Raw genomic sequence first — 14235 nt, 5'->3', positions numbered from 1 at the left:
TTCGTGTTTGGAACGTGGTTCCCTCCCTCTCTCAACGTCAAAAGAATTTAGATCAAAACAAATAGGTTTAAGAGGAGGGCAAAAAATCCCTCGGAAGAGGCTGCGGTCTTTCTCCAGTCCCTGGGATGTATTTATCTGCCATAATGGTTAGGTCCAACACTTTGGAGGGTCCTGCAAAAGTGGAAATTAAAACCAAACACCGGGCTGCTGTTTAAGAAGTGAACAAGACATTGAGAAATGGAGGAAGGGTCGGTGGATGTTCCAGGGGCAGTGCATGTTGTAGAGGATAGCTTGCCTTGGGGCGCAATCCAGCCTGGCTGAAACCAATTGGAGTCCTGCCAACAGGAGGCGGAGAGCGTCTGCTTAGGCAGCTTGTCAGTCCCAGGGAAAGACTTGCGTGCAGAAATCAGGCCATCCCAAGCCCTCGTTTCTGTCTCCCCCTTGCCACTTCCACTCCACTCAGGTCCCCACATGGAAAGCCACCTTTTCTGGCAGCTTCTGCAGTCCTGGGTCTTCACGAGAGCTGCTCAGAAATCCAAGAGCCCCCCTCCGCCCGACTCCTAGAGAACCGCCACGCACTCCACGACTGCTATCCTACAAACACTTTCCCGGGAGTAAGCCCCATTGAATAAAACTGGATCTACCTCTGAGCAGACCTGCTTAGGATTGCTCTGGGGGAGACAGGACTGTTTCTCAGGGCCATAGAACAGATTTATAAGGAACTTTACAATGTAGACTTTTGCGCTGGCTGCAGGAAGGGGGGGGGGAGTAAGATCTTCAATCATGCCAGCGTGGTGTAGTGGTTAAGGGCGGTGGTTTGGAGCGGTGGATTCTGATGTGGAGAACTGGGTTTGATTCCCCACTCCTCCACATGAGCGGCGGACGCTAATTTGGTGAACCGGGTTGAAAGCAGAATTAAATGTGCTGGAGTGTAAAACTTGGAAGGCTTTAAGAGGGGAGTGGACACGTTCATGGAGGAGAGGGCTAACCATGGCTACTAGTCAAAATGGATACTAGTCATGGTGCATACCTATTCTCTCCAGCATCAGAGGAGCGCATGCCTATTATAGTAGGTGCTGTGGAACACAGGCAGGACAATGTTGCTGCAGTCGTCTTGCTTGTGGGCTTCCTAGAGGCACCTGGTTGGCCACTGTGTGAACAGACTGCTGGACTTGATGGACCTTGGTCTGAACCAGCATGGCCTTTCTTATGTTCTTATGACACACAGAGAAAGAGAGAGTCACAGATGGGGAGGAGAGGTAATAGGTGTGTGGAGAGGGGGGAAGCCCTGGGTTATGGCTGGATGCTGCCCTTAATAGCCATGACAAAGTGAAAAAAGTCCACGAAATTTTTGGTAGCTTCTTGGCAAGGCAATCTGATACCTGGATGGCCCAGGCTAGCAATTTTCACCACATCCCAGAAGCTAAGAAGGGTCGATCCTGGTTAGCATTTGGATGGGAAGTCCAAGGTCTCTTGCAGAAGCAGGCAATGGTGAGGTATCTTTGTTGGTCTCTTACACTAGAAACCCTATAGTGTCGCCCTAAATTGGCTGCGACTTAACCCAGACTTAAACCAGAAAGCTTCGACTTCCAGAAAACTCAATTAAAGCAAGATCTAGTTTTTACTGTCAACAGTATCCCCACCACCGCAGCCACTCTTTTTCTTTACAAATTAAATCAATTCTTGTTTTTTTAAGAAACTGAACCTCTAAGGATGATATATCAGTAAATCTTCAGCTAATAAAGTTAACCAGGTTGTTGCATCTTAGCGATGTTGAAGTAAAGGGGACAAATTAGGCAATTATTTTACAGTAGACGGTCTCTGTCTTTTTCCCCTTCCAGGAAGCTAATCTGTCTTGATTTGGCTTTTACGGGGCATAACAAAATGGAAGCAAATGGTTTTCGAGGCAAGGTATAAAAGAGTAAGTGAAAATATTAATAAGGAAGGGGTAAAACGTAATGAAATGGGAAGGGGAGATCCCCCCCAACCACACACATGAGCATTCCAGATTAGGAATGTCTTCTTTGTGGTTCCCCCGTAAGACTTCTTAGGACAGACATTTCCTTGAGGCTCCGGTCTTTGCTTCGCACCTTCCATGTTAGCAATAGAAAGTCCTGTCTCTTTCTAATTTCCGAATCTTCAGAACTCTGCATGGGGGCTTATTTTTTGAGTTTTGAGAATGTGGATGGGGAAAATGTGCATCTAGAGAGCGGCAAATCCAAGGCCAAACCTCCCATCCATAAATGGTCAGAATGTTAGTCTCCAGGCTTTCATATAAACCAGGGTGTCCTCAGTGAACAACCCTGGGTCAAAGCCAGGAAGAGTCTGCCCGGGAATGGATGGAGAAGGGGCTGCTCCTGGAACATGGAAGGAGCGGTGGCGCTTTGCCTCACCGGGGACTAGCCACTAAGGACCACTCGGCCAAATCATCCTGAAATGGGTTCCGAGAGAGTAGGGCAGCGCTTCCAGGCAAGCTTTCGAATGAGCTGGGAGCCCACCGAATTTATGCACTGATCTGTCACATTGCAGAGCAAACAGCGTGGTATAGTGGTTAAGAGTGGTGGGCTCTGATCTGGAGAACCGGGTTTGATTCCCCACTCCTCCTCCACATGAGCAGCGGATGCTAAACCAGGTTGATTTCCCCACTTCCACACATGAAGCCAACTGGGTGACCTTGGGCTAGTCACAGCTCTCTTAGAGCTCTCTCAGCCCCACCTGCTTCACAGGGTGTCTGTTGTGGGGAGGGGAAGGGAAGGTGATTGTAAGCCGGTTTGATTCTCCCTTAAGCGGTAGAGAAAGTCGGCATATAAAAACCAACTCTTCTTCCTCCTCCTAAAGGCGTATTTCAAGCGTGGGGCTTCCAGCTACTTATTTCGAAAGGAGGTTATAGTTTGTCCTACATTTAAATTTTTATCTGCTGCACCCTCGAAGACCAGGAGCATAAATTTCCAGATGGGAATGTAGTCAGTGGGGGCTTCCAAGTCAACATGCTTAGACTTCGAGGATGACCACATTCCACTATGAGCTCTGGGAACCACCTGCTGTCAACCTATGAGCAAATTTCTGTGAACTGTCACCGGTTGGAATTTAGGTAGAAATGCTGGTAGAACTTGGTGGCGTTCTCATTGGATAAAGCTATGCCCACCTCTTATGACATCAGGGGGATCACAGCCCATTAGGAGAGTTCAGTCCATGACAGCTGGTTCGCTGGATTCTGATTGGCCAAACTGGGTGATAAAAATTGCAGAGCAGGTCTGCGTAGGGGGTGGGGTGTTAGATTTTCATGAAGGTTGTTAGGGGGACAAATGCACTCAACTAGAAGAATCGCAAACGTGGTTGGGTTATTTAAAGTAAGAATTATCCTGCGGGGGGGGGGGCATTAGAAACAGCAGAGAATAAATTACTGTCCACTCTATTTCCCTTCAAATGAAAAGAGACTTCCTAGCAACTAGCACACTTAAACAAAAAGAAAGAAAAAGAAAGAAAGCGGAGAATATTTTCATTGCTTTGCATTAATAAATGTAAGATACAGAAGACAAATCTGTGCCTCATACCCGAAAGCACCAAACTGCACTTTACTTTAGGAATCCAACACCGATTAAAAGGAAACACATCGTCGGTCGTGTTTATAAATGCATGTCAGTGCTTTGACCTGAGCTCTAACTGGTTTATAGTGCCACACGAAATTTTGTTAGTCTTCAGGGTGGCACTGGAGTCCCATTTCATTTTATTTCTTCTATGCCTTATTGAAAACGTTCTCTGCTTTAGTTTTTGTGGGTCAGGAAACTTAATCCCATGTTGTGTGTGTGTTAAGTGCCGTCAAGTCGCTTCCGACTCATGGCGACCCTATGAATGAAAGTCCTCCAAAATGTCCTATCTTTGACAGCCTTGCTCAGATCTTGCAAACTGAAGGCTGTGGCTTCCTTTATTGAGTCCATCCAGCTCTTGTTGGGTCTTCCTCTTTTCCTGCTGCCCTCAACTTTTCCTATCATGACGGTCTTTTCCAGTGACTCTTGTCATCTCATGACGTGACCAAAATACAATAGCCTCAGTTTAGTCATTTTAGCTTCTAGGGTCAGTTGAGGCTTGATTTGATCTATAACCCACTAATTTGTTTTTTTGGCAGTCCACGGAATCCGTAACATTCTCCTCCAACACCACATTTCATGTTACAGGGCTTTCAATGAACGGTTGTGTAAACTTTTAATTAGCAGTCGTTTAAACCTTCCAGGTCTTTTTCTTTAAAAGATTACTTAGAGATGAGAATATACAAGAGCAATAGTCCAGTAGCACCTTCAAGACTAACAAGATTTCTGGCAGGGTATGAAATTTTGCAGGGTCAGTCACAGCTCACTTCTTCAGAACTGGGATTGGAAGGGTGTGTGCTTTTGGGTAGTGGTCTGCTTTTTTCTGTTGTATACTTTTAGATATTCCGAAAGAGAGTTGTGTGCAATTCAAGAATGTTGAACATCCATTTTTTAATTGACTTACTCTGTTGGGTTTTGTTCTGTATGCCTACCAATCCTGTAAAACTTTGTGCGCTTACTTAAGAGTAAAGCGTAGTTTCAAAAAGAGGACAGTCCTTGTCTGAGAACTCATCAAGAAATTAAATACTGTATGTCAATCTGGTTTAAACAGAGACTCGGATTTCCCTACTTGTTACAGTCTCTAACAACTCCACAGCCCTGCCCTGAGTAGCCCTGGCTAGCCCAGTCTCCTCAGATCTCCGCTGCTAAGCAGGGTCAATCCTGGCAAGAATTTGGATGGGAGACCACCAAAGAAGTCCAGGGTCCTGGCACAGAGGCAGGTAATGGCAACCTACGTCTATTGGCCTCTTGCCTTGAAAACCACACGGGGTTGCCATAAATCAGCTGTGACTTGATGGCAAAATAACAAAGAAGAAGAAGAGTTGGTTTTTACAACCTGCTAGTCTCTACCTTTAAGGAGTCTCAAAGCTGCTTACAATCGCCTTCCCTTCCTCTCCCCACAACAGGCACCTTGTGAGGAAGGTGGGACTGAGAGAGTTCGGAGAGAACTGTGACTAGCCCAAAGTCACCCAGCAGCCTGCATGTGGAGGAGTGGGGAAATAAACCCGGTTCACTAGATTAGAGTCTGCCGCTCATGTGAAGGAGTGGGGAATCAAACACACAAACCCATATTTAACCACACTATACTTTTATACCAACAACTGTACAGTTTCTCTTACATTGATCACCTTGCTTTTCTGTTTGAGCCCCTGACCTCTCTCATTAAAGTTATTTGTGACTGTTATTCTGTTCCAGACACACAGGCAGTTAGTTCCCACCTGGAGGCTTTATGACCTAATCTTTCTACCTGTCCCCACCACCCAGATTTACCCTTGAGAGGCTCAGAGCTGAGCCTTAACTCTGCCTTAACTCCTCCCCCTGTATGATCCCTCCCCTCTCCTTTAAGCAGGATCTCAACAAGTGAGCTGTGTGATTCAGGAAAGCTCCTGTTTAGATAAACGTGTCTTTAAGGGGCAATTGGATATTTAATTTGTTTTTCCTTACAACCCACTAACATCCACAATGCACATCTTCAGGGCTAATTCTCGGGATGGGGCGCTGCTATAGCCCCACAAGCAGGTGTTACACACGGCTGCCTCAGTCCCTTGGCAGGGACTGGTCCTGCCAAGAAATTATTCTTTTTTTCTCCTTCCTAAAGCCCTTCGGGAGTCCCCCCCCCCAAACAAAGCGGCTAGTCCTCTTGCTGATCAATCACTGGAACAAATGTACTTGTGTCAGTAAGGCCATTTCTGCATGGGAGGTTTTGCCTTGGATTTGCCACTCTTTAGATGTATATTTTCCCCATCCAAATTCTCAAAACTCAACAATTAAGCCCCCATGCGGAGTTTTGAGAATTCTGATAAGGAAAATGTGCATTTAGAGAGCGGCAAATCCAAGGCAAAACCTCCCATGCAGAAATGGCCTAAAACAGTAAACTCAGTTCTATGCAGGATTACTCAGAAGTAAGTGCCATTGTATCCAGTTGGGCTTTCTCCCATGTAAGTGGGTGCAGGATTGCCCTGTAAATCGGCTTGGCTGCATCGCTACATGAAATCAAGATCAATAATCGTTCAGTTCCTTCCTTTAGATTTTACAGAGCAGTTTTTCGAGAGAATAATAAGATTTTTCGACCGGAGAAATGAGATGCAGAATTGCATGTGCCATCTGCCCCTCCCGCCCCCACCCACCCCAAAAAAGGTTGAAATTGTCCCTGTTGTTTTCCTCTTTTAGGTTTCCTTGGCCATTTATGCACGGGAGGTTTTGCCTTGGATTTGCTGCTCTCTAGATGCACATTTTCCCCCATCCAAATTCTCAAAACTCTGCATGGGGGGGGGGCTTATTGTTGAGTTTTGAGAATTTGGATGGGGAAAATGTACATCTAAAGAGTGGCAAATCCAAGGCAAAACGTCCCATGCATAAATGGCCCTTGAGACACGAGGTACTGTAACGTTTGCTTTGATTGGCTAATTGGCTATCAAGCGCTTCGGTTAATCCACTCGAAAGCGGTTTAATGGGCCGCAACCGGACTTTTAAAGTGCTGGACACAAGGCAGAGGTTACACAGCTAGAGGGGAGGGGTTGCGTGGATTTCTCTCGGAGTAACAAATCCTCTTAAAAATTGCAGGGTCTTTAACATTTGAATTTCCACTCCTGCTGGAACAAAGGAATTCTGCTCGGCTCCCTTTGCAAACAGGATCTGCTTTCCCATTACATTTACCGCTAAGGGATATTTGGGTGTGCGTGTGTATATCAGTGCAATTAACTTTCCTGGGAGTAAGCCCCGCTGACTAAAATGGGATTTACTTCTGAGCACAACTGCGGAGGGTTGCTTGCTAAAGAGAATTAAACCGAAGATAGTCGAATCTCTACCCTGCCCATTCTTAGAAACAAGCAAATGTGTTTTAAGAACGATGTTGTTTGCATTTCTCATCCGCTCTCCAAAAGAGCTAGCGGCATAAGCACGGCTTGATGGTTAAAAGAGTTCACCTCTAGTGTAGGAGGCTCAGGGAGCGGTCGACATCCATATTTATGGCTTGCGACCGGCCATGATGAACGCTCAAAACCCCAGCCCCCCCACAAAAAAAAACACATACAAGCCACCGCCACCCTCCGACAAAAATAATCTGTTTTAAGGGACCGAATCGGCGCGCTTCAAAAGCCACTGAAGCGGACACATTCTTGGGTTCCCCCCACCTAACCTGGACGGCTCAAGTGCGCAGTGAATCGATCTAACGACACAGTATCAGTCCAGCGGGTTGGGTTCAACACAGAGAGGACTGAGGTGGGTTGCGTGCGGACCGGAGAGGACCAGAAACCAGCTCCGATTCCGGAATTTCGCTTTTTTATTCGTAATTGGGTTGGGTTTTCCCGTGCACGTCCATCTCAGTGCCTCTGGTGCTCAGGAAAGCGCTTGCTGGGTTACATTTGTGTCAGGCTGGAAAAGGGTGCCAGCCCGGGGGGGGGGGGGCGTGAGCGAGTAGAGAATTGCAGGGCAGCGTCCCACCGGCTGGGCTCAAGGGCCGCCCTCGCCCCCACCCTGGTAGTCTAGCAACCCCCAGCCAGTGGTGCGTTACTCTATCAGTTCTGCTTGCCGGGCTAAATTAAAACGATTATATGGGGGAGGGGGAACACTCAGCGCTCCAGCCCCCGAAGGGACCAGCAGGGAAATGGCCCGTTAAGCGTAGATCAGGAGCTATTTATAGAAGAGAAAGCGGAGCGAATAACACCGCTTCGACTCCCAGGCAACGTCTGTCTGGCCAAGGATGAAGGAATTGGAAGCGTGGGCGCTTTAAGACACATCGCAATCCGGATTCCCGTGTATCGAACACATAGAATTCGAATCGGAAGGGGCTGTTTCCTTGGCTTTGCATCCACCTTCGCGCTCCAGCTATATTCCTCTTGTTTAGTGGGGAGGGGCCGTGGCTCAGCGGTAGAGCATCTCCTTGGCATGCAGAAGGTCTCAGGTTCAATCCCCGGCATCTCCAGTTCAAGGGACTAGGCAAGTAGGTGATGTGAAAGACATCTGCCTGAGACCCTGGAGAGCCGCTGCCGGTCTGAGTAGACGATACTGACTTTGACGGACCAAGGGTCTGATTTAGCATACGGCAGCTTCGTGTGATAAGTGTATTATTGTTACAGCCCTCTCCTATGGCTATTTGCTGATAAGTAAATCCCTTGGAGGTCCAGCTACTTGGGGTTTACTGTCAACGGGACTCTTTCCTCCGTGAGTAGGATCGGGCTAATTCAATGTTACAAAGGACGGGCGGGCTGGATCGAATTGCGCTTTCTTTTCCAAAAGCGGCCATCGATTCGGCTGCGCTCTGAGGGCCCCCCGACTTGGGCCGGGAGGGCGTTTTAAAGAAACCTGGGGTGGTGGGGGAGGCAGGAGGGCTCGTTATCCGCAAATGAATCTCTCGCTGCGGCCGGCTGCAATCTCAGGGCGTTGTTTGCTTGCTCGCGCCTTTCCTTCCCAGCCTGCCGGCGCCTATCTCCCGGCCGCAGCAGGCTGACGAATGGCTCTTTAATAAGGCTCTCGTTAATCTTCCTCCCCCAGGAGATCCGTATTTTCTGGGCCGATAAGGTTGAGAAATCTCAGACAGTGAGCGGTGGCAAAGCAGCCGCCGCCCAGCTCCCCTCCGCCGCCTTCTTCTCTCTCCCCCCGCCAGCTTCCCATTCTCGCAGCCACCACACCCCCTTCTGCTCGCCTCCGCGGTTTGACCGGCTCGCAGGAGGCGAAGCGGCTTTTTTGGCTGAGTTACAAAGCGGACCCGCCTTCGTCGCGGCGGCCAGGAAATCGCAGGGACCAAATGCGCGCCTGTCGAAAGCACCGACGCCCAGGGATGAGCAGCTGCCGCCTCCGCTCGCCTCTCCCTGCAACCTTAGATCAGCAGCACACCTGGTCTCCCTTCACACCTTCCCCCGCGCCCTACACTAAAGCGGTCTTCCAGAAATACACATTGGTGCTGGGTGCGTCGCGCAAGCACCCGTCTCGCCTTACCGCCTGTTTTCATGGCTGCAGCAGCAGGGCAACGTCATTTAAAAACAAACACCCCCCCAAAAAAAAAAAAACCAAATCCCCAAACGAATCAGTAAATTATTGCGCCGAAGACAGATGCTCTGATTAGGATTTCTAAACCCCTAAAAAAAAGGCTTGTGGTGTGTTTGGCCTTTCTGCCAGCAGGTGGCGCGCGAGCCTATGGCACAGCCCGGCGCGCCTTCAACGGGTTAGAAAACCAACCCGAAATACGATTTTCACCGTACCCGCCCACCCAGCAAGTCCTCCACCCCCCGCGCTCTTCTCCGCAACGAATTTAGGATTGTTGCTGGCCGCAGCCTCGTTAGAGCTCTCGGTGGAGGTGGAGAAGGAGCCGCTCTTTGCAATTGCATTCTTTTTTTCTTTTTCTTGCTTTATCTGAAAACTAAGAGGTGGGCGCTCTTTTGTGAACCAGCCTAAACGTTTCATTCCTGGCTTGAAAAAACGCTTCGGGGCTGATTATGGACTCTAAACCAGGCGGAAGCAGCGTAAGGGGGAGGGGGAGAAGACTGAAGAAGGCTACATGGGGGGGGGGACTTGTCTACACTTACCACATATCTTGAGTCCGATTTTCTTCGTGCATCCGTGAGCCACTCCGCACCAGGTGTCATAGGCTGAAGGAAGGAAGGAGAGAACACACATACACACAAGGTTTAAGGCATGCAAAAACATAGCGGTCAGCGCACCCCCAGCCCAAGCAGTCGTTAACGCGCAGACCAAATGTTAAGAGGCGTAGATACTGTCCAGAGAAGAAAGAATATTTTCCAAGGTGATTGTCCTAACAATACCTTTGTTTGGTAGGCTTCTGTTTGCGGAGGTGGGTGGTGGTGGTGGTAATTGGGCGCTTATGTGTGTACTTTGACAAATGCCCGCAAAATAGAAGGTAACCCAGGCATAAGGAGAGCGCAGGGTTGCTGGCTGCTATTGTTCCCTGGAAAAGTGGATCTATGGTGCTTGAGGCGAGTGGGAACGGCTCCCTGCTCTGTTCAAAACACTCGTTTCCCGTTCTATTCTCTACCACCACGAAATGTAGACCCTTTTTTTTACGGGAGGGGGGTGTCTTTCAGATTAGCAAAGGTGCTTGTGAAAGAGAATTACAGACTTTAGCTCAACGTTTCTTTGTATATTCGCGGCAAATAGCAGTATCCTTTGGCCCAGGGATTTCTTCTGTTACGTCCCAGTCTGAGAAATGTGTGGCTGGAAAAACCTGGCGGGTCAGACACTGTTTCATTCGCTCTGCGAGCTCTCTTACCCTGGCCAGGTTTGCACAAGCTCTCAAGGAATGTGTATATGTAATTTCTACAATCTCAGTACCATCTCAATGGGCAGAAGCCGTATGCATTCACAGCTGTTTCTGCGGGAAGTTCCTCTACACACTCTTGATTAACAATCACAGACACACGCTTTTGTGAGTCTGTAGTAAAGACAGACTTAAGACGGTGAGACCTTTTCAGAGAGTCTCGGGGTAATGCTGGAATAGGTGTGGGGGCCAGCATCAGGATGAGTGTATGTGCGCCCGCCCGACATTAGTAGCATAATGGTTCCCATCATGAAGAAGGGAGGAGGAAGAGGCATCTGGGAGAAACCTGTCTCCTAATAATTTATTGGCAGGTCTCCAAGAAAGTGGCAGCTTAAAAATAAACCGGCATGAAATGGGGTCATGGAAGAGTTCAGGAATTAATTGGGTGAAAAATAGTATTTGACTAGATGATCGGGCTTGCATGGCTAGGCTGCAGCCGGACTGACGAGTCGGGGGAGACGCATTGAAATGCCTCTCACGTCTCCTCGGTCCCCACTTTCCAGCCGACCCCATTCATTCATTCCCTCCCTCATTCATGCCCCGCCCAGCCCCGGCGGCCAGCCGAGCGCGCGCGGCGCTGTCCAGCCCCCGAAGTGCTGAAGGCGACGGTGACCTTCAATCAGCGCCCAAGGAAAGATTTGCAGCGACCTTGTACGTGTCCCTACACACACACACACACACACACACACCACACAGAATCGCCGAGCCTGTGAGAATTCCCTTCTCCACCTGCGTCCGACGCCTTCTCTTGTGGAATCTGTTTTCCAGCAATTACAAGCTGGGACAGAAAAGATAGGCGTCAAAGCAGAAGAAAAATAAAAATGAAATAAAAAATTCCGGATAGGGATAAAGTAGGGAGGGGGTAAAGGACTCGCCTAAGCCACAGAATAAAGGGTGCGGGCGAGCCAGCGTGGTGTAGTGGTTGAGAGCGGTGGTTTGGAGCGGTGAACTCCAATCTGGAGAACCGGGTTCCATTCTCCACTCCTCCACATGAGCGGCGGAGGCTAATCTGATGAACCCGGTTGGTTTCCCCATTCCCACACATGAAGCCAGCTGGGTGACCTTGGGCTAGTCACACCTCTTTTAGATTGCTCTCAGCCTTACCTACCTCACAGGGTGTCTGTTGAAGGGAAGGGAAGGTGATTGTAAACCGGTTTGACTCTTCCTTAAGTGGCGGAGAAAGTCGGCATATAAAAACCAACTCTTCTTCTGGGAAGCTTTCCGATTTCCTCTACCAAAACCGCGTGGTGGAGCGAAAAGACTTCTAGAAGTGTAGCGAATGGGACGTAGGCACGTTTTTAACACCAAATATTTGTAGCCGCGCTTGTGCGAGTTACTCAGTCAAATCCTAACGGGAACAGAGCGTGGATGCAACTAGGAAGAAACCCCGATCCTGCCGAAGCTTTGAAAGGCGTGCCCGGGTCCCTTTGTGCCCCTGAAGGAGGCCCATTAAGTAAAACTGGATAGTAGTCCTGAAATAGGTTTAAGGCAAGGCCATGCCTATGTAACTAAACAGTAGCAACGCCTTAAAGGAAGAAGTCGGCCTGTTTCCCCTGGATTTCCGTGAAAAGCCCGCTGAACTTCCAGTGTGATTCCCGCCTCTCTGGAAGGAATTGGCAACAGGGGCTGAAGACGGAAGAGCTTGGGATCCCCTTCCCTGTATTGTGGGATCTAGACACGCCCCACCTTCCCATCAGAGCTACTCAGGTGCCCTGGCGATTTTTCTTGGGCAAGTCGATTTTGTCGGCAGGCAGGGACAGTCATGGCCGCTCGGCATTTTTTAAAGCGTTGAAGAAGACGCCGTTTTAACTTCTGCCATGCAAGCCGCCTCCAGTCCGCTGAGAAAGGCGGGGTAGGCAGATGTCCGTCAAGCCCCCAGTCAGCCTGGGCCTGCAGGTCGGGAAGCGAAGGAACAACAAGAGGAAGAGGGATCCAGGAAGCCCCCCTATCCCTGAACGGGAAGAAAGTCCCGTCGGCTTGCAGGGGACTGGCTTTCCCAGCAGGATTTTCCAGCCAGCGCAGAGCTGGCGGGGGCTTCCTGCCAAACAGGCGTGGCTGGGACGGCAGCCTCACCGGTGGGAGGAGAGGGCTTCTGCGCGCCGGGCCCTTTGGCAAAGGGCGCGAAGAGAGGGGGGCGAGCACGGCGGTGGGTCTTTGGGGGGGGGATGAGAATCACCTGCAGGGGGCGACAGAGGGCGCGCGCCTTAGGGGCGGGAGGCAGGGAAACAGGGCAGGGAGGCCGGCGGGCGAGCAAGGCGAGGGGGCCGGGCAGGTGGGGGCCTCAGGTGAGAGGGAGGCTTCCTGGAGCAGGCGGGCTGGAGCGTGACAGTGACAGGCAGGGCTGAGGGCGAAAGACCCGCGCCGCCCCCCTCCCCATTCACACACACACACAGAGAGGGGCGCGCGAAAGGCGCTTCAGCCGGCCGGACACTGGGGGGGGGGGGCGGGAGAGGGGGAGCGCAGGCGCGCGCCAGCCGTCGGGAAACAATAGGCGAAGGCGCGCGTGCGCTGGGGGGTGGGAAAAGCGCGCGCAGAAGCCCCCTCCTCCCTCAAGCGCTCCTTCCCGCCCAGGGAGGGGCCGGTCTGACAGGCCGGGAGGGGAGCAGACCTCGGCCAGCCCTCGCCCCCCCCCCACGCGGACGTTTCCCCCTCGCCCCCCCGGGGGTGCCGAACTCCCCCCCCCCCACGAACCGAGGCGGGGCTTTTGGCGCCACCCCGGGACCCTCGCCCTGGAGGGCCGAAGGCGCCACCAAGAAGCGGGGCGGGGGGCGCGCGGGCCGCTCCCCCTCAGCGCCCCTCGCAGCCGCCGGCTGACCACCCCCCGACGGGGCGGTCGCGCTTCAGCAGCCCTTTTCATGGGGGGGGCGCTCTCCCCTTCTGGGCGCGGGCCGGCCGGACGCCTCAGCCCTCCCCCGGCGTGGGGGGGGGAGGTCGCCCGCCCCCTGCCCTCCCCCGCCACAGGAGCCCCAGGCCCATTTCGGAGCCATTCGGGACAGAGAGGGCCTCGTGGGCGAGGCGGGGGGGGGACCCCGCCTCGCCCACGAGGCCCTCTCTGTCCCGAATGGCTCCGAAATGGGCCTGGGGCTCCTGTGGCGGGGGAGGGCAGGGGGCGGGCGCGGCCGGCCGGCCCCCCAAGGCCTTTCCGAGTCTCCCCTACCCATCCGCGGCCGCCGTCGCCCTGCCCACCCCCTACCCCCCCGCAGCTCCAAGCCTTCCTCGACTGGAGTCGGGGTGGTTCCGATGTGCCTCCTCTGGCCAGCTGCCTCGGCTTCTCTCCCCCCCCCCGTTTCGCGCGCGCACACACACGCTACACGCGAGTCAGCGGTCCCGGCCCCACGTCGGTTTGGCTCAAAGCAACCCGAGACGTGCGAGCGGGGATCGAAACCGGGACCTCCCGGCCGGATCGCCTTTCCAGGACGAACGGGGACCGTTTCTTGGAAAGCCCCCGTTTTAAAAACGACAACGCATGCACATTTTCGACGTGTTTTTTTTTTGGGGGGGGGGGAACGAAGAAAGGAACCGAAGCACCTACTTGTGGGTCGCAAACTCGCCGTGTTGGGATCCTGCGCGGCGTTGGAGGAGGATGGGTCCGAGGTGGCCATGGAGGTTCCGACGAGCCCAAGCCCTTTCAGCCCAGGTTGCTTCCTTGTCGGTCTATCTCTGGCTGGAGCGAAAGGAAAGGAAAAGGCGGATTTAGAGATGGGATCCTTACGGGCAAAGGGGTCTCTCTCTCCCCCCGATCGTCAAGAAGTGATCCTGCAGCCAACAATAAGCGATTAAACTCGTCGGGAAGCGGCGGCTGCCGGAGGCGGGGTGGGGACGGGGGGGGGCGTGCAATTCTGCACAAAAGGATCGTATTGCTGCGCCTCGAGTGGA

At 51.9% G+C, this 14235-nt stretch overlaps 1 protein-coding gene across 1 annotated transcript in view; it reads right to left on the bottom strand.

Annotated features, from left to right (window-relative positions):
- GAD1 (glutamate decarboxylase 1) overlaps window positions 1–13961 on the bottom strand; it is a 51385-nt gene extending 37424 nt beyond the window's left edge. The window contains exons 1-2 of the mRNA XM_056861042.1: window positions 13892–13961; window positions 9611–9673 (exon numbers count right to left, since the gene is read on the bottom strand). Of these exons, the coding sequence (XP_056717020.1) occupies window positions 9611–9673; window positions 13892–13961 (133 nt within the window). The remainder of the gene's footprint in view (window positions 1–9610; window positions 9674–13891) is intronic.
- Between the last annotated feature and the right edge of the window lie 274 nt (window positions 13962–14235).

This window comes from Euleptes europaea, chromosome 15 (assembly GCF_029931775.1).
Source record: "Euleptes europaea isolate rEulEur1 chromosome 15, rEulEur1.hap1, whole genome shotgun sequence".
Lineage (NCBI taxonomy): Eukaryota > Metazoa > Chordata > Lepidosauria > Squamata > Sphaerodactylidae > Euleptes > Euleptes europaea.
This window is presented reverse-complemented; position numbering and strand designations above follow the sequence as displayed.